The sequence below is a fragment of the Phaethon aethereus genome (genome assembly GCF_964289735.1).
Source record: "Phaethon aethereus genome assembly, chromosome: 1".
NCBI classification, from domain to species: Eukaryota; Metazoa; Chordata; class Aves; order Phaethontiformes; family Phaethontidae; genus Phaethon; species Phaethon aethereus.
This window is the reverse complement of record NC_138575.1, coordinates 85,573,822-85,599,363: the sequence shown is the minus strand read 5'-3', so window position 1 is coordinate 85,599,363 and position 25,542 is coordinate 85,573,822. Positions and strand designations below refer to the sequence as shown.

The 25,542-nt window shown below is 44.6% G+C and overlaps 1 protein-coding gene across 1 annotated transcript; it reads left to right on the top strand.

Annotated features, from left to right (window-relative positions):
• The first annotated feature begins 8,300 nt into the window (after window positions 1–8,300).
• NRIP2 (nuclear receptor interacting protein 2) lies at window positions 8,301–24,550 on the top strand. The gene is made up of 6 exons (XM_082014080.1): window positions 8,301–8,727; window positions 13,754–13,930; window positions 19,994–20,076; window positions 20,537–20,664; window positions 23,506–23,558; window positions 24,393–24,550. Exons 1-6 carry the CDS (start codon window positions 8,497–8,499, stop codon window positions 24,483–24,485), a joined length of 765 nt encoding a protein of 254 aa, XP_081870206.1. The 5' UTR covers window positions 8,301–8,496; the 3' UTR covers window positions 24,486–24,550.
• The last annotated feature ends 992 nt before the right edge of the window (window positions 24,551–25,542 follow it).

Genomic DNA, 25,542 nt, shown 5'->3' with positions numbered 1-25,542 from the left:
CCGTGGTAGCAGTTTTGCTGATCCCTCTCCTTACTTCGCTCACAACTGAGAATTCTATCATGTCATGGTCGCTAAGCCCAAGATGGCCTCCGACCACCACATCTCCCACCAGAGATCTTAATCTCTCTCTTCTTCTGCTTCAAAGGCCACTTGGGAACCTTGTCATTCCTTTATGAATTCAAGTCACAATGTAGCCTTAAAATTTTGGACAATTGACAGTGTTTGATGTATTTAGCTCCCAATGATAGGAGGGGGAGAAAGGTCAGGAATGCAGCAGGACTGACACCATAAAGCACATTGCTTGCAACTTGTGGGATCACTGAACATGCTTTCAGTGTCAATATGCTTTTCCAAGTATTTGCAAATAATGACATCAATGCTACAGAATGGTCTGATCTCAGGAGCTCCATCCTGTAGCTAATTAGTGCTTGCCAGTCTGCACTCTGTTATGCATACCCATGGGACTGGCATACTACAATGATAAGAGCCATTTTATTAAAATCTTGATTTCTGAAGTCAGGAGATTATGAAACAATCATCTCATTTGTCATTCAAATCATGCCAAGGCCCAGCCACCAAGAATGCAAAGAACATCTGGGTGATTCCATGTACAAATGCAGCCTAAAGGCTAAGAAACCAAATTAACCCAGTATTTATCATTTCAAATAAAATTACATTGTTAAACCATCATTGTTATTCATCAAATCCTTTGGGTGATAACACATCTCGCTGTCTTCCTGTCACTGTATGTGCATTGTGTACACAAAGCTGCTTCTGTACTAGCAGTACTACTGTGCTGGTGATTCCATCATAAAATCTTGAATTGTTTGAGTAGAAAATATACATACTGAATATCAGTCTCAGGTAGAGTTATTCTTATTCTCCTGGGGAAGGAAGGAGCAGGGAACACAAGGAATTCAGTTCGAACAGCACAATTACTTCAACAAATGACAGCACGAGCATGTTTTGCTCAGGTTAAAAAAAAACATTTTATAGCAAACCATTTATTGAAAAGACCTAGTGCCTCCCTGCTGTGGAGGAATTTTGTCAGGGTGACCTTCTTGGCTTTGATGTATCCCTTTTTATGAGCTGAATGAAAAAATTTCCAAATTTTGGTTGTTATAAGCCTTCTTTAAAAAAATCTATTTCACATCCTTAGCAGCGACATAGTTGGCAAGTAAAACCTGAGAAGAGATTTGTTCAGTACAGAATGTGCTCCAGCACAGACTTCCTGCACTGTATGAAGATTTCTTTCTGAACTTGCTCTTCACAACTGCTAGCAACTGAGCATGGGAACATGAGCTTTCTTGTGTCCTAGGGACTTCTACTGGGCTTCAGGGAGTGGATGATAGGAAGGAAGACCTTGAAGAGAAGAAGATGTCTCAAAGAGCTGAATAGAGACAGTGGTCAGAAGACATAGAATCATACAATCATAGAATTGTTCAGGTTGGAAAAGACCTTTAATGTTAAGTCCAACCATAAACCTAACACTGCCAAGTCCACCACTTAACCATGTCCCTAAGTGCCACATCTACACATATTTTAAATACCTCCAGGGATGGTGCCTCAACCACTTCCGTGGTCAACTTGTTCCAATGCTTGAGAATCCTTTCAGTGAAGAAGTTGTTTGTAATGTTCAATTTAAACCTACCTTGGTGCAACTTGAGGCTGTTGGAGAGAATAAAGAACAGGAGAAGGTTCAATAAGAACTATCACAGTCACAGATTCAACAGTCCTCAGGTTTAAGGCTGGGGCAAAATGATCAGGTATCACAGAAAAGCATGAGAGATGTGAAATACTGTTTTCAGGGCTTGGGTTTGACTGTTTTACAAGGGATGACCCCAGTGCCTTGCACCTACCAACAAGGAGAAAACAATGTGGAAAAGGTGCTGATTCACTAAGCAGGACTGAGGTGTTGTTCCTGAAGAACCATCCAGGTTCCAAGATTTAGCCAGGGAGCACTGAAGCTCGAATTGCTGTATTTCTAAGTAAAAGTCTGCGTAAACAAGAGAGCATAGGTGGGTTGCAACACCTTTTAGAGTGGCTGACTCTCTCCAGAACTTAGTGTGAGTGTCTGAGTAGCCCTGCCACAGTAGACCTGCTCACAGAGCATCACATTGCAGCAACCAGAAAAATGTTACAGGCACAAATATATATGGCTTCTTAGTCTATGTATACTGACAAATATACCTGGTTGAAGTGATTATAGTTAATTTCAGCAAGTTATACTGCTGACTGATGAAGAATTTGACTGATTTCAGCTGCTTTAAGATACAAAGCAAACCATTTACAAACAAACATGACAGGAAACACTGCAGTACACCTAGCAAGTGCTCATAGGAAAGTTTTCCACAGCGTCTGTTGGAGGACTCTAAAAGTAAAAACTGTCCCTGAAGGAAAGGAGATTGGAGGCAAGGAGAGCCAACAGAGAGATTCTTTACATTCTGAGGACTACATCTGGGCTTCATTTAGAGCAAGATGAGATCTTCTCTGATTTTACAGCTAGCTAGGTACAGGCAAAAAGTGTATAGGTGGTTGTTTTATTTCTTTGCTTCTGTTGTTGTTGTTTTATATGAAAAAATAAAAAGTTTTGACAGAAGCGAATAGACAGCCACTCAAAGCACCTTGACAAAACTCTGTAAGTGCTTTTAGTAATAAGCCCACACACATGCATACCAAATTAAGCTTTTTGAGGCAAGTCTAACAGTGTTGTGTTTTACTGTTTGAATATTCAGCTTTGAGGACATCCTCTGAAAGGAGCCTTAATGGTGTAAAATTTTAATTATTATTATGGCAGGATATAGAGACTTAAAAAAAATTGTCTGTGTTAGGGACAAGTGCATTCTTAGCCTCAAACTAAGTGGATAACGGAAATTCTGTTCTCCCTATGGATAGGAAGTGGAGGGACAGTGAAAGGAAAGCAACTACCCAGAGACACGCACAGGAGACATCTTTGAGACTGCACATTTCCAAGTACTGTGCTATTGGCCTTAAATACACAGCTGGCCTTCATCTCAGACTCTTGCATACTTTTACTGGTAAGCATATTCCTACCAGAAATTATTCTCTACTTTAAACATCTTCATGAGCACAGAGAAGCTCTAGCATGAGTAAGATAGTTGCTGTTGCTATGTGCATTAGCACACTGTAATAAAAGTGGATATTCTTTCCCCTTGTGATAACAAACCCAAAGTTATCTAGTGTAAGTAAGTAATGCAGCCATATCATGGAAGGGGGAATTTTGTATTGGCTGCTGCATGATCAGCAACTGTTCTGTGCCTATGCTAACTATTCTAAACAAACAGAAAAGGCCCCTTTATATGCAGCTTAGCTCAAGCAGTGACAGGCAAGACGCAAATCATTACAAGCAATATTTATACAGCAGCGGGAATTCATATTGAACAATATTGTTCCTAGTCTGCCACAGTGTTTTCATAAATCTAGCCCCTATGGCAGGTAACTACAGAGACTTGATCCTAAATTACCTAACTAAGCAAACTATTCTACTTCCTGACTGACTTTACTAGCAGGACACACTTCACTGTCCAGCAGCTGACCTAAAATGTTATATACATCTGGGATGACATTTATCTCAAGAAAACTTGCCAGACATATTCACAGATATAAATACTGTAACCTGTTACTTCTTATTTGAAGAAAAGGAAAATATTTTATTATCCAAATAGACAAATTGGAGGGAATTCAAAGCAAATTAAGCTTTTTTTTTCCAAAGAATTTTTTTCAGAGGCAGAAGGGGAGAGAGAAGCGTGCATAGTTTGCCTAAGTAAGGTTTGTCCTCTCATCCCTCTTCTGTACCATCTGTGCATCCACAGACTGTGCACAGGCTGTAAGAATGCAAGAGGATGAGCAGAAAGTCGTCTCATAGTGATCCTGCACTGGGCTACTACAAGGAATCTCCTGGGCTTGACAGTTACTGCACTTTTAGAGACACTTGAAGCTTGCTCTACCAAACTGAGACAGTGCCTTGGAAACTGGTGCTGCTTTTGACTGGGGTAGAGTTGATTTTCGTCATAGCTAGTAGGGGGTTGTGTTTTGGATTTGTGCCGAAAACAGTGTTGATAATACAGGGATGTTTTAGTTATTGCTGAGCAGAGCTTACACAGAATAAAGGCCTTTGCTGCTTCTCACATCGCCCCACGAGTGAGGAGGCTGGGGGTGCACTGGGTGGGGACACAGCCAGGACAGCTGACCCCAACTGCCCAAAGGGATATCCCATACCACATGACATCATGCTCAACAATAAAAAGCTGGGGGAAGAAGAAGGAAAGTGGGGGCATTCAGAATGATAGCGTTTGTCTTCCCAAGAAACCATTATGCATGATGGAGCCCTGTTTTCCTGAAGATGGCTGAGCACCCACCTGTCGATGGGAAGTGGTGAATGAAATCCTTATTTTGCTTTGCTTGTATGTGTGGCTTTTGCCTTAGCTATTAAACTGTCTTTATCTCAACCCACGAGTTTTCTCACTTCTACTCTGCCGATTCTCTCCCTCATCCCACAGTGGGGGGAGTGAGCGAGCAGCTGTGTGGGGCTTAGTTGCCAGCTGGGGTTAAACCACAACGCTAGTGTAGTGTAGAAACCCCTCTGGGCTGGTTACATTATGTGGAGGCTACTGTTGAGCTCTTTAACAGTCCAGCTTGACACAAAAGAAATGTAAAGCTGTTTACAATCCATCCTCCCACCTGCACTGTGTTGGGTCTACAAGAGGACAAAATAATAGTTTCCAAATTGTTGAAAGAGAGAAAAACTCAAAGCTGAAGAGAATTCTCTAAGAAGAGAACAAGTATTAGAACTTGCAGAGGTAGCAGGAGAATATTTTAAAGAGGAATGATTAGGTTAAGCTTCCCAGAAGTGAGATACAAGGAAAATTTGTGGTGAAAGAACCTGTAAAATCTTTACTTTGTCTCATGTTCTTTAATCTGGGAGTTACTTTTTTCACTACTCCTGGTACTGTTCATGAATTTCTTCAACAAGGGAATAGCAAGCTGGAATATTGACCCTCTCTTGTTTCTTGGCTGGGAAAACTGGTTACTGGGAAATGCTGTTTTTCAGTGCCTTTCCTCAGAAGTATGGGCACTAGTTCTGAATTCTTCAGTATTTCTTAGATGTGAAAGGTGTCAAGACCAGGGACCAACAGCCACAAACACAGATAGAGTGCTGTGGCTTTGTGGTTAGAAGCTGGAATCTTTTGCTCCAGAGCTCTCACTGACCTGTAACTGCTTGAACTTATAAGGCCAAGCTGCTAGGAGGAGCAGGGAGAAGGGCTTTTTTCTTCTGTGGAGGTGGAATGGTTCTTCTGTTGTCTGAATAGCACTTTTACATATCCTGTAAGAATTTCTGTATGAAAGGTGGAGAATAGTGAGGTATAACAAGTTATGATTATTGTATGTGACTGAATCAAAGAAGGAAAATAATTTCTCAGTGTGTATAGGATAGTGTATGAATGTTTTTATCTAAATCAATTTTATTTTTCTAACACAGGCTGTGTTATAATAGCCGTATGCTATTTTCCAGGGCCTACAAAAGATGACTGGGAAAGGCATAGCTACTGGGAATACACTTAAATTTGCTGCACTGTGGTCTGTCTCTCCATTAGAAAATCTTTAAGTGTCCATTCTGAAAAAAACCTGAAAGCACCTAACCTACTTAGTAAATGGGCTCTGTTTAAGAAAAACAGAATGGAAAAAGTAATAGCTGAATAGAAACAAACAGTGATGTTGAACCCAGCATACCTCTGAAGGGAGAAGATAATATCTTAGCTGACTCCACCTACATCAAAATGCTATGGTTTTTTGCCAGATCTGGGAACTAACACATCATAGGATATAAAGAGTTAAGTGACCTGCTCTTTGGAGCCGAAGGCATGAAGGAGAGGAGAAAGCTTTAAACAAGGTTTGAAGAATTCTCCCCTTTGGGGCACTAGGAGAGAAATATTTTGTGAGTTAGGGGCCAGGATTAGCTGGTCAGACTCTAAAGCAGGACTACTCAAGCAATGCTCCAGCACAGCTGCAAAGCAAACCAATTTTGATTGGGCTTTGCCGAAGTGCGGTGCAAGAACAAATAATAAAGAGTGCCTAGCTGCAAGGAGGAACTGGGACTGGGAACTATGAGCACTTTCTCTTCTTCATGTCCACATGCACATCCAAGGTGGGAGATGATCTCATCAGAAATTGTGTAACTTTGCATGGAGGTTTCAAGGCAGAGACTGTAGGGGATCTGGTCCCAAGATGTTCTGTTCTACTTTATAGTTTTAAGGTCTGTTCTGAGGTTTTAAGAAAATTGGCACTGCCATTGCTACCAGCAGAAGCAGAGCTGCCTTGTCAAGGCTGGCCTGCTGAGGGATTCACAGTCAGCACAAGGGGAAACACCTCTTGGCCCTGTGTGAGAGTAGAGGTGCATGATTCAGTACTGGTTTATGGGAATGGTTAATAAAGGACTTGAAAACAAGACTCAGAGGATGCTCAGTGAGGCCACAAGAGGTCAAAAGTGTGTGTAAATCAGGAATCATGATAACCTAGAGAAAAGAAAACAAGACTGTGGGAACACAGCTTCCCTGGGTATAGCCATTATTTAAACTCTCTTAATTCGGCTTGCAGAGAGACAAGGATAGTTGAAAACAGTTCTGCTGAGCTCTTGATGGGACTCTGCCTGCATTATGATGTTGGAGTTTGGCCTTGTAGTGTAAAGCAGTTAGGATATATACTACAGTTAGTATATATACTACTCCCATTCCTGCCAAATCTTGTTCTGCAAGTTGGTGCTGTGGGAACTATGATACCTTGTGTAAAGCAGTTAGCATACTGGGAACAGAAAAGTTAACCTATTCAAATTTTAGAATGACTCTAAAAATGACCAGCCTCCTTTCTAACATTTAGGATCAAAGATCCCAATATAAATGCTAACACTGTGATCATTAGCAGGGAGTAAAAGGTAAACACCACGGTTTGCTTTGCACTGAGGCCAACTTTTTTGTAGTTTCTGAGACCACACTGAGGTCTCACAGTGGCTGACTGGACTCATCTTTGTACATGGACCATTGGATTTACTTCCTATCATTGCAAACTCAGTGTTATATTTTTATATACAATCTAGAACATAGAAATAATTGGCATCATTATTATTGGAATGCTATATACTACTAAGCTGGAAAAAAGAAAGGGAGCAACAGAAAGCGTCCTTTTGCTCTAACTTTCCTAGTGTATTGCTGATCTTCCTTCTATGTTGTACGTGAAAGCTGTTTCACCCCCAGCTTACATTCATGGAAAGGTAATGCTGTTCTCAGCTTCACAGCTGAGTAAAACTTAGTTTCCTCTGTACATGATGGTGCTTACTGGGACAGTGCATTCACCAGTGAAAAGTGATCAAAATAAAGCAGCTTTGGTTCAAGTTGAAACTTATAGTTTCAAGCAGGACAATGTGGAGGCAGAAAGTTGAAAAAGTGAGCTCTGCCATATCCTCTTTCCCCTGAGAGGAGAGATGTCTGTAATGGTCCAGACATCCCACACTGCAGCAATGTCAGCATACTCTTAGTGTAACCAGGGAGTCAAGTCCACTGATATCAACAAGCCAGTGATTTTAGGCTTCTGCAACTTTGGGGAAATTGCTCTAGATAGAGACGGGCGAAAATGAGGGCAGAGTCAGGCCCAATACATTTGCCCTGACTGGAAGGAGCAACCAGCCCTTTAGCATTTTGTTCAAGTTGATACGCAGTAAAATCCTTCAGTGCATCTTATTCTAAATGCATGACACTCTCTGCAGTAATAAGACCGGGCATGGCTGCCAGGAGCCTTGAGGCGGATGCTCTCTTCCATTTACCAAGGCACTGCATCATCTCCTAGACTGAACCATGTTGTTGCCAGTATTTACAGATTCGCTGAGATGTATCAAAGCACTCCCAGCAGAGACACTGAACTGCACAGCCTGCCACCAAGAGATCTATTGTCTCTTCAGCATATCGGGGAGGAACAGGCAGTGTACGTACATACACACACACACTCTCACACACACGCGCGCATGCGCGCAACACAGCCCAAGGGAGGTAAGTCCAGCCCCCAACAGCAGGGCCATCCTTCTGCTGCTGGATTTTTCCAGCCGGAGCATCTTGCCGGCTCTGCTGCAATTTATGGAAATTGGTTTCTGACGTGGGGCTTTTTCTGTTACGACAGGGACCCACCGACTGGAGGAGGCAGAGCTGCAGTCAGGGCAGGAGAAGAGAGGGAGAGGAAGAGGTGGGGAGCAGAGGGACACCAGGGGAGTGGAGAGGACAGAGGGAGAAAAAGACACAGAGACATTTCAGAGATGGGTGAGTTATAACTAAGAGAGCAGGAAGAAAGGCAGAGAAAGGGAGAGAAGGAGAGCTGTTGGGGAAGGGAAAGAAGCTCAGAGACTGAGTCAGCCTCAGGAGGGCAAACACCAGGAGACAAGTTCAGTAACACTCCAGTATACCAAGAAGGACCTGTTCTGTCTGAATCTTCACCATGAGCACAAGGAAGAGCTGCCCCCTGCCACTGGGGCAAGGAGACCATGAGGAAAAGCAGAATGAGGGTAGTCCTGACCTGGAGCGACCCGTGTGTGAGGTGGAGCTGAGGAACAAAGCTATTCTGCAACAGAAGAGGCGCCTTAAACAGGCCACCCAGTTTGTGCACAAGGACTCTGCTGACCTGCTGCCCCTGGACGGCTTGACAAGGCTTGGCACCTCCAAGGACCTGGTGAGTCCAGTGGTACCCCATTTGGGAGGGGGTCCTCCTAATAGCCTTCATCTCAGTTAGGAAATGCTGTCAAGCTTTGTGAAAGGGTTATGGGTTCAGCAAAGATGAAACTTCCCTTCAGCATCATCTAGGAACAGGTCAGGGTAAGGGGAAAGAATGAATCACTCATTTTTTTCATCCATCTTCCCATGCATCCCCATAGGGATCAAACTCCTCGCAGAGGCAGGAGGCATGGACTGGAAGGACTCTTCAGAATCCAACTTTCCACTCACCTGGTACACATGTGTTCATCTGACATGTATGCTTCAATGTGGGACATGTCTGAAAGCTCCCGTGTATTCCTGCATGATCCAGCTCAAAAGCAGACTCCTTCCTGGACTCAGCAGGGAGGGAAGTTCATGAAACCCTGAGAGGCTTAAGTTTGACCTTGTCACCTTTTTGCATTATTCTCCTTCCCCACACTCTTTGTATTTCTGGAGGAGCAAGCACAGGCAAGACTGCTACCCAAGGTGTGCAGGCAGCTGCAATAGCTGGCACCCATGGATGACACCTTTGGGGAGGAGGCACAGGAGTGAGGCCTGTGGGTGTCTCCTTGTGGAGATGGAGCAGGAGGCATCAGGGAGGGAATCTGTTCCAGGAGCCTGGGCAGTCTGTGGTCTGGAGGGATTTCCCCAAGGCTGGGAGCAGTTTCCCATAGGATCTCTTGCTGGCTTAACTGCACGCATCTCCCCCTTGTTCTGGCAGTTTTGCTGTCTAACTTCTCTCTGCTGTGGAGTTTAACTGCTGAAGGATGCAGAGGTCTAAACCATTTTCCCAAAAGAGAGCCTGGGTCTGGCCAGTGATGGGGGCAGATAAGTGGTTCTTATTCCAGCTGTGCCAGTGGATGTCATAGAAGATCTTGCCTCTCCCTGCAGCCTCTGCTTTGCTATGTATCCTCAGACTGTTGCAGCAACACCACGGTTGCTCGTGCGTGTGTATCATCTCCCCCGGTCGTTTCCCAGCTCCTGTGAGCAGGCCCCACGGCTGTCAGCAGCAAGGTGCTGCTGCATTCAGGGGCACACGTGCCCGACAGGCAGGGTCCCAGGCACTCGGCCTGAATAAAAGCTATTCTCCTCGCTGAGACCTTCTGGTGGAGCAGCCCCGCTGTGCGCAGACGAGGGGTCAGTGCCACATTCCCATGCTGGCACACCCTCCTGCTCCCACCACCCTCACTGCAGCTGCCTCGGCTGCTGCTGAGAGTCCCTGGCTTGGCAGGGTCAAGGGTGGCTCCTCAAAGTCACCCTGAGCTGTTGCCTCATGGTCTGCCAGCCCTTCTGCAACTGCACACATGGCTGTCAGCAGGGACTGGTCTTGAGCATCCCTCTTGAGCACCCCTCTGGCCCTGAACACAGTTGCTGTCTGAAGTACAAGAGGAGAGTCACATATGTGTCGTGTGGGCAAGGAACAAGGCCTCTCCTCCCCGTGGGAAGGAGGTCTGGCCACACCTGAGCCTGGAGGGCCCAGTTCAGGCTGGCAGCACAGGCAGGCTAGCACTGGCCCTTCACGCCCTGCAGGACTGCAGCTGAAACATCTCCTCAGGACATAAACCTGGGCTCTTCCTTGTACAGCTTTCAGCAGGGAAAGGGGAGGAGATACTTTTGAGTTTTTTAATGCATGTTTGCTGAGCCCAGCCACAAAGGCAGAGAGAAACATGTCTACCTGCTTTGCTTTGGAATTGACTTCTGTCACACCATGCCCCAAATAGACAACTGTGGCCACAGCCAGAGGCCTCTGTGAGAGTCCTGCACAGCACGGGTGGCAGTCTTGGCCTCCAGAGGCTGACACTCTGAAACCCCAAATGCTTGCTCCAGCAAGACAGGCCTTGTCGAAACTGCTTGCCACAAGCGGCTCTCCTGGTGAAATTAACCGTTTTAGGCAGGAGACTTCCTTGCATGCAGTTGGCATTTGGTCACTGAAAACCACTGCATAGTTCATGTTTGGTCCATAACAAAATGGCTGAAACATTTTTACCATGGAGCTAGGGAGCAGTGAATAAAGCATAACATCTTTTCTGCCATGGAAATTTTGTACTGGTGTTAGAAGGCACAAAATAAAGTGGCACCTGTGCAAAATTCACATACATAGTGCCATACCTGGGGTCAATGTGGTAGCTGTGGTACCCACCTTTCTGGTTTACCTTGGAGCAAGAAAAGAACCAGGCCTTAGATTTCCAAGAGCAATTCAGCAGTCCCTGCAACCTGACGGGCCACTGTGATACCACTGTGAAGTTTTTGGGGGCTGCAAATTAGAGTAAAAATTATGCTTTCAGGCACTCTTCCAGCCTCATGGAAAACTCCATCTATGTTTCCTAAATTGTATTCCTGGAGGACAGGAATGCAGGGCTGAAAACAAAATCCTAGAGAGGTTGATCTTGGAGAGAGTGCAAAACACCCAAGTCCTATAGCACTTACACTGGGAGAAGAGTTTAATTAATTCCCCAGAACTCCATTGACAGTGCCAGAAACTCCAGCTGTGGCAGCTCTGCATGTCCTAAAATTAGAGCAAGGCCTCATGACATTTAAAAAACCTACATGTTTTCTTATACAGTCAAAGTCAGGCTGTTACTTTTTCCCACTCTTTTCTGTATATTCTGGGTGTGCATTTGGCTTATGCAATGTATCCAGCAGTGTCTGGGATTTGATGGGCCCATGACATCTCCAACAATAAGTAATTATACATTTCAATGGAGACATCACATTTCCAGCTTTAAAACAACTACAAGCATGACTTTTTTTTTTTTTTTTAAATGGCCAAAACAATAAAAATAGCTGCATGAAGTAAAATATTCTGAAAGTACCAAGAAGGTCTGAAGATCTGGCTTCTCTCCTCCCTAAAATCAAGATCCCCAGCTCATACCACTTCACTAATCATAGCAAGGCCTTGAGATTTCACATTGGAGAGCCTGAACATGATGAGTTGCACTGGGAACCTGCTCTGACCCTTCTAAGAGCCTTGAGAGGACTTCCATTCCAGCTGCTGGTCACAATTCCCTTCAGGTCCTCCCTCACCATCCTCTTCATCTCATTCTTACCAGACCAAGAGACAATGGTCTGTACTTCTCCATCTCACTGGTGAGACAGAAGACAGGGATGGCCCCAGGAGTCTGCTCTTGAATCAGGTGCCTCCACAGTCCCAAAGCTCAGCTACTCCCCATCAGTGCTTAGCCTCTTCCCAGTCTGAATGATAAGAAAGGGACAGAGGTGGCAGCTGCAAAGGGCCTGCTTTTTCTGTGGGAAAGGTTGCGGGGAGAGGGAAAGGTCCTTTGCATGCCAGATTGTGAGAGGAGACAAGGAGGGAAGATGGGAATTTGAAGACTTGCTGTTGGTTCCCTGCCCTTTTCCCATGGCCCAGACGTTAGCTGGCAGCCAAACTGGCACTGTGCTCAGAGTATTTAGGGAATGAAGTATAACGGCAGCTGTGCTGTAGACCTGCACAGTAGGCTGGGAAAATACCAGGAACAGAGGGATATTTTTACCTCACTTTTTCAGCTACTGCAATGTCTTTTATGCAGCGTATGAGTGATCTGACTCCTGCCCCTTGAATGATGGGGAAATGGAGGCATGAGAGACTCCACACCTTGCAAAGAGCAATGCTGAGTGCAGCCAAAGAGCCAGTAACAGCTCTGTTGCCCCAAGCATTGAGCAAAACTGACAAGTCAGTGTGCTTCGACTTGCAATTTAGACACTTCCCCAGCCTCAGCCCTCTGATGAAGCATAAAGCTAAGTCTGAAGCACACACACCCTCTAGAATTAATACAGCCCAGCTCATTGGGAGGTCTGGTCTAATTCAGATGTTTGGCCTTCACATTGATAAGATCCTACATCAAACTGCTGCACCATCTGGAAGCTGATTTTTAAATTTTTTTCAGAAAGATAAAAGCAACGGTTTATGCTGTAGCACATAATCCCCTTTAGAGTCACTGCCTTTCTTCACATAGGCAGTTGTTGCTGAGAACGCTATTGTCAGCTCTGAGCAGCTGCTCTCCTGGAGGAGGGCCATGGAGCCAAGTACATGGAGAAGGGACAAAGCTATCTCAAACAGGCCTACTTCACTGATGCTGCCCATTGTTGATTCAGTAGCTGTGCAGGGACTGGAGGCACTGGATCAACACTGGGCAAAGCTAGAGCATCAAGCTGGTGACAAAGGGAGCTTTCTTTCCAAAGCAACACATTCCTGTGCGTGTATGCAATATCAGGATGAGAATTTTTTCACAATTTTTCTTCCCTTTTGGTGCACCCTCCCCTTCTTCTGCCCAGAAGGAGATAAGAATGAAATAGGAATATGTGATACATGAGATATGAATGAGACACATGAGATGATAGGAATAAAGCTCCTTCAGCTGTTGATCTGGCTGATGGTGCTCCCTTCTATCTGTGAACAACATAGGGCTTCATAGATGCTCCCCCAGCAAGGAAGGGAGTCAAAATAGTATCACTTCTGATGGAGGAGTGCAGAGACAGACTCCATAGAACATTAGAAGCTAGTTTTAGTTTCCTATGCAAGGGAAGCTACCTGCTTCACTACAAATAATTGCTTGTACACCTAAAATTTCTGGAGTCCTGCCTCCCTACCCACATGAACATCACACATATGCTGCATTCCTCATTAGAAGGTGTGAATGTGCCTGGCTGGATATCAGCACACACCCACCAGGTAGTGTACTGCAGTACCTGAAGAGGTGCAAGACTGCCGAGTACATGTTTAGCTGAAGGAACATACAGGGAGAGCATGCATCAGGCATGTTCTTCTCCTCCAATAATTGCATCCCATAGACCTGCCTGTCACAGACACTCCAACAATTTAACATCACCTTAGTAGCTACAAAAAAAACCTTGGGATTTAAAGAATGTTTTTTGCTATAAGCCTGTCTTTCATCAGGATGATCAGCTGGGTCAATCATTTGCAATCTGCTTCCCTGGGCTAGCAAATGTCCTTGTCCTTAGCTCCATACTTAGCTGGGATTTCTCTTTCTTTGTGACGGAGACAGCAGCCACATAGTGTGGTCCAGCGGCGCCTCTTGGAAGGCAATCTGAACAAGCTCCGGGGCGAGACCAGGGTTCAGTCTGCATGGGTTCAATCTCCACTGGCAAAAGACCAGGATGAAAAGATGGAAAAGGGAGAGGACAGGAGAAAAGAGACTTCATCCCTGCTAATACAGTGCCAGGTAAGGCAACAACATGGTGCTGCTGATTTCACAGTGATGGCAAATGCTCAGTGCGTTCCAGCTGCTCCACTCCCAAGGGCCATACTGAGTTATTAATTGCAAAGCCAGCTGCAGCCAGAGAGAGATTTCCTGCATGGCCTCTCCTAGAGTTTGGATTCAGTTCTTCCAACAGGCAGACGAAAGCCTTTCTGCCACATGCATTCTAGTTGTCCATATTTAAAGATAAATTACCTTAATCACATCTCCTTCTTTTGAAGGCCAGCTTTCCCATGATAAGAGGTATTTCATAACTGCCTACAGAAGCAAGGAGGGTCTCCTTATCACTTTAAGACAGCTGCCCCTAGTTGATTTATACTTGCTGGATCCAGTCTGGTCTGATTCTCTCAGGTGTCAAAGGACCTCCTAAGAAAGTGGCTAACTGTGCTCTGAATTAGCGTTGTTACACTTCTTGATGGAACCTGTATTTTTAGCTCCCTTTTCTTCTTACATCCTCATGTACAGCAGAACACACTCCTCTCTGGCCCCTTTAGGTAAGAAAGCACATCCAAAAGCTGTGCCCCATGAAAGAAGTCTTGCATGGTTAGAGCTGTTCAGTAATATGCAGATATGAGACTCACCAAGATATAGACCTAGTGTACAAAATCCATTTTAAAGCTGTGTTTATTTCAGTCACCTGTCCTAAAGAACATATCACATGTTAGAGTATAGAGTCTACATTTCCAGGAAAAACACGTATACTTTTGAAAATTCAGTTGGCACAATTAATTATCATATGAATACAGCCTGGTAGCAAGTTTTCTGAATTGTTCAGCTCAGGTGCCTCTGTACCATGCAAAGCCACACTCTGGCTTGTTTTCTAGCCTTTACTGTTGCAGTTAGGCCTTGCTTACCCTGGGTTTTAGACTCTGATGCAGCTAGGTTGACATAACCATACTTGGGAAAACCGATCAGTAGGATGAATAGCTCTCAGTGTAATTTCTCCAAATTGCTGAGGTCTTTTTTTTTTTGAGCAAATGAAGGTGTTTCTTTTTCTTTAATCACCACTCTATTGTTCTGTAAGAGGAAGTTAAGTGATAAAGGGTGGTTTTTTGCCAGGCATGTACATCAAACAAGGACAGCTGTGCATATCCCAGGGGCAGTAGGTCAGAGTCCACTACTCATTCCCCTTTTGTGTTTCTAATGGACTCTAACCCAGGTGTCACATGCATTATACTTTCCTTCATGGAGGAAGGTTAATGAATATCACAGTCAAGGAAATAGGTTTAACACTGCGCTTAATTCTCCCTGAACCCAGTATCTTCCGCACATGCATTTCTCTCTTTTTCTGCCCTTCTTAAAAGCCAGTCACCGTTTGCCACACTTAATCTTCTTACATTGAAGGAAGGGAAGCTCTCCTCTCCTTCTTTTTAGTCTTGCTGCTTTTCACGTTCACATTTTTGAACGTCAAAAAGCCTCAAAAAAACCTGTAACAGATCTACGGCATGAAATAGCACTCAGGCTGCCAGTTAATTTTAACCAGAGAGGTGAGCTGGTACCTTTTGGAGAACTGCTTGACTATGGTGTAGTTTTTATTAGAAATGAAACATGACCCCAGTGAAGTCTTTTGTCTCTGACAGCAGAAAGATCAAGATCTTGAAAGGACCATCTACCAGCGTAAAGCTTCCATTTACCCTCAGGCAAATATGCTGAAAATTTCAGAGAGGTAACAAATGCATCACCTGACTAGTAACTGAACTTGAATAGGAAATAAAGCTGAATATATGTAGACTTAAGAGCTACAGGGAGATTCAGGCAATAAGTTTTTTCACTCTAACAGCTTACAGTTGCCCTGTGCCTAAGGCCTTTTTAAGTTTCAGAGGTCACAGAGAGACCCAGTCTATAATAGTTGTACTGCAGAGTCACTCACCCTCCTATGTACTTAGGTGGGTTGCTCACATGGTAGCAAGAATTAACATGGTTAGCAGAATTGCCCCTTTTTGTGGCAGTTTTTGCAAAGCACTTTGGAAAGCTTGTCATGACTGGCATCTGTATCATAAAATCAAGCTGTTATTTTTTGTGGTGGGGCTTGTCTTTCATTGAGTTGGAAATAGGTGCTGAAAGATTCCACTGCTACCCAAGGTTGTTTTTCTTCTGTGCCAAAGCAACCTGGGATTAATCAACCTGGTTGGTTAAAGCAGCTTCTTGACTTTGGAACTGACATTATTTCAGAAAACAAAGCTTGCTCTTTATAAATGGTGATCCTTACTGATTCCCCTCCCCTCTTTCTTCTTCTTAGAAATCGCCATAATTGACCTTTAGATAAAGACTAATAGGGACTGGTAGTAACAGACTGAAAATTCTGGGGCAGAGATGACGGTGGGTAGCATGATGAAAAGTCCTCTTAGTCCAAGAAGTCTTTCAGTACTCATCAGCTGCCTGTGTACTCCTTACCTAATCTGCATTGTATTTGTGGTATGCTGGACCAAGGACTCTCCTCAGGCTCCTGGTGAGTTCTCTGGGCAAATGGTTAGTGGTCTAACTGGAAGGTGGATAGCTTTTTTGAGGCTGCTGGAGCTGATAACTGTGCAGGGTTGTTTACCACTGACTGAGATGAAAAGTCATTTTCTATAGAATAATCACTGTCCTGTTATATCTTAGCAAGTTTCTAACTTGCAACTGTCCCAACCTGCTCTGAAAGAAAACTCAAGAATCTGCCTAGTGATACAGTTTAGGTTTGTTATCACAACAATGCTAACAGCTCGTGCATCTCAGATCTGCCTACTCCTTAGCAATTGCTATCCATACTCCAGGTCTTCTGTTTCTGAAGAGCTTATACAATGCCTTCTTTGTAGCTGGGCAATGAACAGTTGGCTTCTGTGAGACGCAGGGATGGTTAACTCTTTCCCAGTAGAATCCATGTCTGTTAATGAGGAAGAGCTGATTCAGCTGGACACTGTAGTCAGGTTGCAGTCTGAGCAGATGTGGCAGTATACCTGACCTGACACTCATGGCTAATATACTTGCTTAGGTAGTGAGGAGGCACAAGGAAGCCTCTACTATAAAGCACAGTACAGAGGATGAGGAGGCAGATGCTTAGCATGTATCTGCACTTTGTGCTTTATCTTGCCTCTCTGCTTAGTCTGACCACAATCCTTCCAGGCAGAGCTGATGTGTCAGTGAGGACTAGACAGCACAGACATTACAGAGCTCTAAAAGCAGAAGGGGAGGCATTTTGTCATAGAATCATAGAATGGTTTGTGTTGGAAGGGACCTTAAAGATCACGTAGTTCCAACCTCCCTGCCATGGGCGGGGATAAGGGACTATCCTCTGGGTCCAGTCAATTTCCAGGCTGATTTTTCTCTAGAAGCCTGGACTTTGTAATACCAACTTTTGCCACAAATAGCTGTTGTCATGAAGTAAGGCAGGATCTTTCTGGTTGGCCTTGGGGACCTCTATGGGCACTACTCCTAGTCCTGAATGTTTAGACCTGACGTGCCAGGCAGCTTGGAGCCATGGTGGCAATGTTTTTTCTTGAACAAGCAGAAGTATTGACAAAGTCAGGAGCTTCTAAATAGGGTGCTTTGCAGCTCTTCCCCTTCTGTGAGGCTCTAGCATGCTTCTCCACTTACTTAAAGCAGATCTGTGCCAAGAGGCAGGAGGTATGCATGAACAAAAACCAAGAGAATGGGTACACATTCTGGGAACAGACAGCAGCTCAGCTGGGTCTCCTACCAGCTCTGTCATGTGTAATCTGTACTATCATGGGATGGCAGTTCAAGGTGCTCCACAGTGAAACACGACTGCTCATTTGTGAAGGAGCTGGGGGAATATTCCTGTATGAATATGCAAAGAACTGCAGAGAGGGCTTCTGGGGGCTGGTTTCTCTGTGGTCTGACTCTGTTTCATGAATCTTCCAGCTGGTATCAGGTCAGTTAAGCTTTGTGTTCTCCCAATCTGTGACCGTAGTTCTGTGGCAATTTCCATACTGTGTGCCAAAGAGAAGCCTTGGATTGAATGTATGTGCCAGTGTGGCTGAGACTGTGAGAAGCACATGATATAATGGGGAAGGCACACTGGGACTGTTTTAATTGGACATAATTCTTTATGAATAAGACATGCTGTTTTACATTAAAGAAGAAAAAAGTGTAATAACCAAATCAGGAGCCGTTGAAAATATGCATCTGTGCTTATTTTCTGTGTAGATACTGCTTGAGCACTGCTTTCTTTGCTCCTGCATAAGGCCACATATGATGAATGTTCTTCTTCTAAAACCACTGATGTTATTTAAATATACATCATATAATACATATATGTCTTACAGGATTCTTGGTGAACCCTGTAAAACAATATAGATTGAGATCTCTAGCTCCAGTGGTCTTGCAGTTCTTGAAAATTTCTCAATTAAGTGGCCATTCTGAGAACATGGTGTATCTAAATGTTCAGAATGATAAAATTTTCTACACTGATGTACTGCAGATGCGGTTTAGACCAGAGGAAGAGCTCCAAGACAAAACAGAATTGAATTTTCCAGCATGCACTCCCGGAAGTTGCCTTGAGTGCAATTAGCACTCAAGCTACTATTGATGTTGTGTCGGTTTGCAGCATTCCAGTATTTCTCACAGGAGGTATTTTCTCCTTTCCCTTTACACTCACAAATAGCACATTTTTGAAAAAGAAATCTTGGAAATGCTGGATGTAGCTCTCTGTGATGATTAACCCATGTAATAATCATAAAAATATTTAGTTAAGAAATCAGGAAACTGAGACATCTTCCTTGACCCTACTGGTGTTGCAGAGATTCCCTGATGGTCATGCTGATCTGCATAAGATGTTCAAAGCATTTAAGCTTGTCAGAAATTAGCATAAGGGTAGAAGAGCTGTGGGGGGTCTGTTGCTGCTTCTGAGTGGCTCATGGCACTGCGTCCCATAGTGGATGGAAAAGAAGGAATCACAGGAATGATACAAATAATAGCAGGAAGAAAATGAGCCTCCTAAGATGGAAACTTTGTGGTTGTGGTTTTTTTGGGTGTTGGTGCAAGACAGAACCTTGAAGGACTAGGCCATCAAGAATGGGTATCAGTAGGCACTATAGGTAGCTGCAAGTCATATTTTGTAGATGGCAGTTACTCCATCTTTTTCAGTTCCTTTACTAAGTCCTGCTCCTCCTTTTTTTTCAGAACCTAACTCTTATTGATATCCTTGATGACCGTATTTTTTCAGACCTCTACCATATATGAGACCTGCTGTTACTTCAGCCTGCCATTAAGGACTTCTGTGCAGAGGGGACAGAAAACAGATGGGAATCACATCTCCTGTTCCCTTTCAAGTGCAAAAGGGTGAAGAATGAAGTGGGCAAGGCACTGGGGATTATTCCAGTAAGATCATGCAAAAGTGACTTGGGTGCAGGGCATCCAGTCTCTCCCTTTACTAGATGACAGCAGCTGTGAATGTTGTCATTGTAGTGTTCATGTCATATTTCCTTATAGAGCTGTCTAGGAAGTTAATGTAAGCCCCACACACCTCTTGATTAGGTATGGATGTGTCAGTTATCCTGGGAACTGCCTTAAATTCAAGGTCTTCTCAGGGATGGTCCTGGCTGCTCCTGCTTCTCCCACAGACTTCTGGAAGCTGTTCAACTGAGAACAGATGTTTAGCCCTGGAACATTGTTCCCTGTGACAACGGAAGAAATGGAGAAAGGGAACCTACAAAGGCTGAAGCACATGCTTATATTCCTTTAGAAGCTTTTGCCATATCAATTATTGCTCTGCTAATGAAGTCCATGTGGGTTTTCTGTACAAATTCACTAGTTATGCATCTCTTGACTGGAATACTCCTAAGCTGAAGTCGCTAATAAGTGTCAAATTAAAGAAGACAAATTAAAAAGGAAGCCTTTAGCACAGATTTGCAGAGCACTGGGGAGACCACCATTGTCTCAGATGAGTCTCCTGCCTTCTGACTACTGCCTAAAACACTGCATCTTTGGCTGTGTTGCTAAAGAAGGTCTAAGGGATTGTCACACTGTTGGAGGAGTGGGTATGCCTATTTTGAGCCCACAGTAATTATCTGTTGTTGTTTTTTCTAGTGCCAAGGTCAGGTATTGAAAGCGACTGTTAACACTGGGTGTCTACCAAATCTCATCTCCAAGAGCTGTTTAAACCAGCTGGGGTAAGTCTTTGCACAGTAGAAAAAGAGGGGTGGCTAAAAGAAAACCTAAGGCAAGAACCTAGGCACTCTTGATTCCCAGCCCCAGTGATAATTACTAGCAGCTTTGCATGTGCACATGCCTGTTTTAGGAGAAGATGCAAAGGGTGGGTGAGAGACATCAGGAGCACTGGCAAAGTTGTGTGCAGGCCCCGGACTAGGAGGCAGAGCTATGTCATTCTGTCTGTGTGTACTGCAGGGCAAAGCTGCCCAGCTGATGGTTAGCCTCAGCAGTGAGGAACCCAAATGGGCAGTGCCTTATGGTTTTGCTTGTGGAATCTGCCTCCAGACATGCTGTATGAAAGAGATTCCTCCTCTCGTGGGCCTGTTTTGAATGAGACCAAGAAGTACTGCCACCAGTGAGAAGTCCTGTTTTTCCTTCTCTTCCTCCACTTGAGGCAATAACACCTCTTGTGTCCCACAGGCTGGAAGAAATGTCTGCCATGGACTGTGGAGACCTCTCTCTTCCCATCTCCAGCGTTGTTGGCCGAGTAGAACATATGGAGTTGCAATTTGGGCACAAGACAGTGCTGTGTTCAGCACTGGTTGTAGGTGAGAGTGCCAGCCCCTCCTCTCCCCCAGTTTTCCTGTGTCCCTCTTGCCCTGCAAAGGGCATTTAAAAAGGATCTCTGGGAAAAGTGTAACATAATGGGAGGCTGGTGATGTGGTCACCTCCACTACTGGCCAAGATCATTATGCACTGTCAATACCCTCAATGTAGCCAAAGGCAAAGGGCGTAGGAAGAGTACAGAGAAGACAGAAGATTTTGAAAGTGGGGAGAAATTAGGTGTTTTCTGGTCTTAACACAGGATGTGGAAAATTCTCATTTCCTTCTAAAATGGACCTTTCTTAAAATTATCCAGACTGCTTGATTAGTCCTCTGGTGCCCTATGATCTTCTATTGAATGGGCACTTGTGTCTTTGGCTGGATGGAAGTCATTGGAGAAACTGACAGAGGGTACAGCTTATTCCCTAGACTGTTTCTCTGTGTACTCATCTGCCTCTGCTGCAGGGAGCACCGTGGAAGAACCTGGTAGCCCGAGAGTGCTGAGTCTCCCTCAGTGCCCTGAGGCAGGACCCTTTGAAGGGAGGAGCTGTAGGAGAAAAGGTCAAATCAGCAGACACTGGACCATGCCCAGAAAACAGTAGAAAGGCTGCATGTTCTGCACTTACATCAAGCTGTGCATATGCTGAAAACAGTTTAGTTGTCTTTTTTCCTCCTGTTCTTTCTCCCTGTTAGTCTTCCAGCTTCACCCTCTTGCCTTTATCTGTCTCCTCATCTTTGATGAGTACTATTCTCCCTTGCTCCCTCTTTTCATGTCCATTGTTCCCACTTTCCTAGTCATCTAGAAAGAGCTTCCTCCTCTTTCACACTCTAGCTCTCTCTTCTTTCCTGGTTCCCCCTCTACTTGTTCTTGTCCTTCATGGGGAGCCTGTATTAGTACCAGCACAGGTGAATTTAGCCCAGTAGCACCTATCCATTTTGCTGGGATGTGGAAATGGCTGCCTGAAAGGAGCAGAATTGCTATGTCTGTCCCTTACATCTCCTTGTGCATGCAGTGCTCTTGCTTATGTGGTTATAAATAAATTATAAAATACAGCCACTGGTTGCAGGGAAGGCAGGCATCCAGGAGACATGGGAAGTGTTAATGATGTTACTGGTGGTTGCTGAATCCTGCTGACTCCAGGAGCTGGGGATTCCTCCTTCCCTGCCACTGAAGTCCACATAGATGACTCTTAGACCCAGGAGGTTGCTCTCACCAAGTCCAATGCATGTTCTTAGCGGCAGGTTCAGACAGTAGTAAGGCTGAACATATATTCTAGAGAGGCACATACAGAGAAGACAAAGACAAGCACAGCCACTCAGATTACCACACACAGAGCAGCGCCTTTCCCATCACTCACATAAACACCAGCACAGACAGCCCAGTCCTGGTCCTCCTCTCTGGCTGACCAGGATTGACATTCACTAAGCAGAAGATCATACATCCTCAATCTCTAGATTCACAAGCACACTCATATTCACAGAGCCTTCACATAACAGCACTGCTTCTAGGTCTGTCTTATATACGTCTGGACCTTGGGCACCTTACCTAGCCACTGACTCAGACCTTGAGTCTTTCTAGATGCAGGTTTCCTCCTACTCACTGGCTAGACCATATTGAAGTTTGCTAACTAATTATGTATACAAAACCACAAGCATATAGGATTAAATTCACTGGGGAAATATAAACACACCCAAGTCTTTCTAGTTAGTGGCATTTAGACCTCTCACACATATGCCCTGTCCTCTTCAGTTGCTGGCTTAGGCCCATGTGACCCTGGTTAGAGTTGGTACCCAGAGCTCCCTTGCATGCTGATCTCTCCAGTTGCTGGCACCTAGACCTACAAGCTCTGTGACCCATAGTCCTTCTTCATTTACTGGAACTTAAACCTTGCAGCACACATTGCAATCCCTGCAGTTGCTGGCACCTAGGCACATAAGCCCTATGGCCTGCGCTCCCTTTCCCAGTTACTGGCACCCAGACTTGCACACTGGTCTCTCTAGTTGCTGGCACCTGTGAGCTACGTCCCCTTCTCCAGTTGCTGACACAGACATAGCCCTGTGGCCTATGGTCCATTCAGTTACTGGCACCTCTCTTGCATGCCAGTCACTCTGGTTGCTGACATCTAGAGCTATTTGCCTTTTAACCCGTGGCATCTTCTACACTTGCTGACACCTAAGACTTGCAGAAGTCACATGTAAGGCTAAAGGAGTTATACAGAAAAAAAAAAAAATTATTTAAGATCAGACAGTTTGCATCCATCAAGTGCAGGGTTCAGTCAGACAAGTGAACAGACCAACAGCCTGCTTGCATGTGACTGGCCCCCTTATCCCCTCTCCTCTCCATTTTTCCATGCTTGTTCTTCCCTGATCCACCCTGCTGCTTGCCTTCTCCTGCCTTTGGCCTTTCCCCTACACAGCCCATAGTAAGTTTTACATGATCCCACAAGCCCCTTCTGACATCTCATAGTAAGTTTCAAACAATCCCACAAACTCCCTCAAATATCTCATAATACTCATGATAATCATGGTTCCTTCCTCTTATCAAAGTTCATTGTGACCCTCTTCAGGGCTGTGCCTAAGTAGCTCCTTTGATCGCTCATCAGTCAGTGGCAGAAGAGTGCTGGTCTTTGTTATTGTCACAGTTACCACCTGCTTGTTAATGTTTGTGTGTTTAATTCATCACTTCTTGTTACTTGTTATTTACTTTATACTGAATAGGCCATAACCATACAACTTTATGAACCAGATGCTCTCATATTCCACATCCTCTTACAGGAGAGACACACTTTCTTTAAAGGAGGAGTATATATAGTCTTAAGCCTGATCAGTCTTTTCTCTCTTCTCAGATGATGAAATGCTGGAGTTTTGCATTGGTCTCCAGACCCTGTTGTCTCTCAAGGTAAGAAACAGCTTCTTGCTTATTGCAGGGCTCCTCTCAAGAAGTTCTCCAAGATTTGGTTGCTGTAAGCATCAGAAATACTTACATCCAAGTCTTCCAGGGTGCCACTTGCAATGCTTGTTGCACAGCTGCCTGTCTAACTGCGGTAATCTCTGAGTCACTGATTCCTTTCCAGTCCTTCTTAAAGGTTTTAATAAAGGAATCACCCAATTAGATACTATCACATCTCCCATTCTTTGTATTCCGGACAATATAAAGTTGCAAATGGGAAGAGGAAACTGAAGAGGAGACAAGCAAAGGCAAGGGACACTGTGTCACAAGTTATATCTGTGTTGCCTTTTGAAGGTGGATGTGAACAAGCTCTGCCCTTTCTTTGTGCCAAATAATCATGTTCAGTGTCCAACACTAGCTGGACATGAGTGGAAAGAGTCCTCTCCTTTTGTCAGCTCAGCTCATGGTTAGTGCTCTGCTGAGGGTGGCTCCTGGGTGGCTCAGCATATGGCTGCAGCAAGCTTGTTCCTGCCTGTCAAATATTTGTAGCAACTTACCAAACACATGAAGCAGGTAAAGCATTGGGCTGAGTGATGTGAGGACATCACCTCAGATGGAGTCATAGGAAGAAGGGAGGGGAATGGCCCTGTGAAGGATTTGGAGAGGAATCAATTGAATAGGAGCAAATAAGCAGCAAGGGGGACAGGAGGGGGAACTGTAAAGTCTCTACAAGCCCAAAGTGGGGTGGTTTGGTGGTTATATAGGTTTTCCCCAGTCATAGACATCATGAGATTTACTATCATCTGAAATGTTCAGCAAGTAACTGACTCTCCCATTCTTTAGTGTTGCATTGACCTGGAGGAAGGAGTCCTGAGATTTAAAGCACTGAGTCAAGAGCTGCCTTTTCTACATGCCTCTGAAGAGCCTGGTCAGTGACTGGCTGCATTCCCCATGCCTGGGGGTGAGGAGACTTGCTGCTATGAGAGAGAGATGAGGGTGAGGCTTACATGCTGAGTTCTAGGCTCAGACATTCAGTGGGGAGTGAGAAAAAGGCAAATGGGTGCTGGAAGCTGTTGTTGCTGGGAGTGCCTCATCTTGAGAGATAGCCCTCCTCTTAGTGGACCCTCTTGCTTGTTCCCATGTGCCGAGTGGGCATTTTGTTCTTGTTTTGTTTTTCTATTTATACCGAGTCACTCCAATTTCTGCTTCTGTACTAAATTCACTCTGACATTTTTACAATATCCTCTGTTCATAAGACAAGAGAGTGTCCATGAACAATTTCCAGTTGTTCTGTGGATAGGAGGACAGCGCTTTCTCCAAAAGCCTCCAAAGATTGCAATGAATGTTTCCCTTCTCTTTGCCTCGACGTGAGCAGACTCCACTCTCGTTTGTTTGTGGCAAGGCTCTGTGGCCAGTCCCCTCACCTGTAGTCTGGAAATCTGGATTTTTTTACTTTTTGCTGGCTCAGAGCAGAAGTATTTTGCAGCAAGAACACTATTAGAGTTCTTAATTCTAAGAAACCTTTGCAGAAAGAGCACGGTGGACGCTCACAGGGGCCTGGGCTTTGCCACTGCATCCTTGGCCACTAAGCTATATTATATGAATGGCAATGCTTATCATCTCTTGGTGTTATACATAGTAACCAGACTTGCACACCCTGTTCTTCTGACCAGGCCTCTCCTCTCTGCACTCCAGCTCCTAGAGCTACATTCCTACCAATCACCTCTGCTGCATCATCAAAGATCCTGCCACTCAGTTTAAATGCTGCCATGAATTACATCACCCAGAGTCTTCTGCTCTATCAGCTCCTTTCTTTCAACTTGAACTCAGTGATTGGACACAGATTCATGATCACTGTCAAGTCCTGGCATCTCACAACCGATCAACTTTGCTGCTTGTGCATGAAACAAGAACTAGACTTCCTTGCAGTATCAGCTCAGGTCAGAGAACTTTGAACTCATCTGGGATGACCAGAGTGATTATTAAGTCACTT

Bases quoted from the DNA above. Each gene is read 5' to 3' on its own strand.
- NRIP2 (XM_082014080.1), top strand. From the start codon at position 8,497: ATGAGCACAAGGAAGAGCTGCCCCCTGCCACTGGGGCAAGGAGACCAT. The intron at 20,077-20,536 runs GTAAGTCTTTGC...TGTGTCCCACAG, and splicing joins AGCTGTTTAAACCAGCTGGG to GCTGGAAGAAATGTCTGCCA. The intron at 23,559-24,392 runs GTAAGAAACAGC...CCCATTCTTTAG, and splicing joins AGACCCTGTTGTCTCTCAAG to TGTTGCATTGACCTGGAGGA.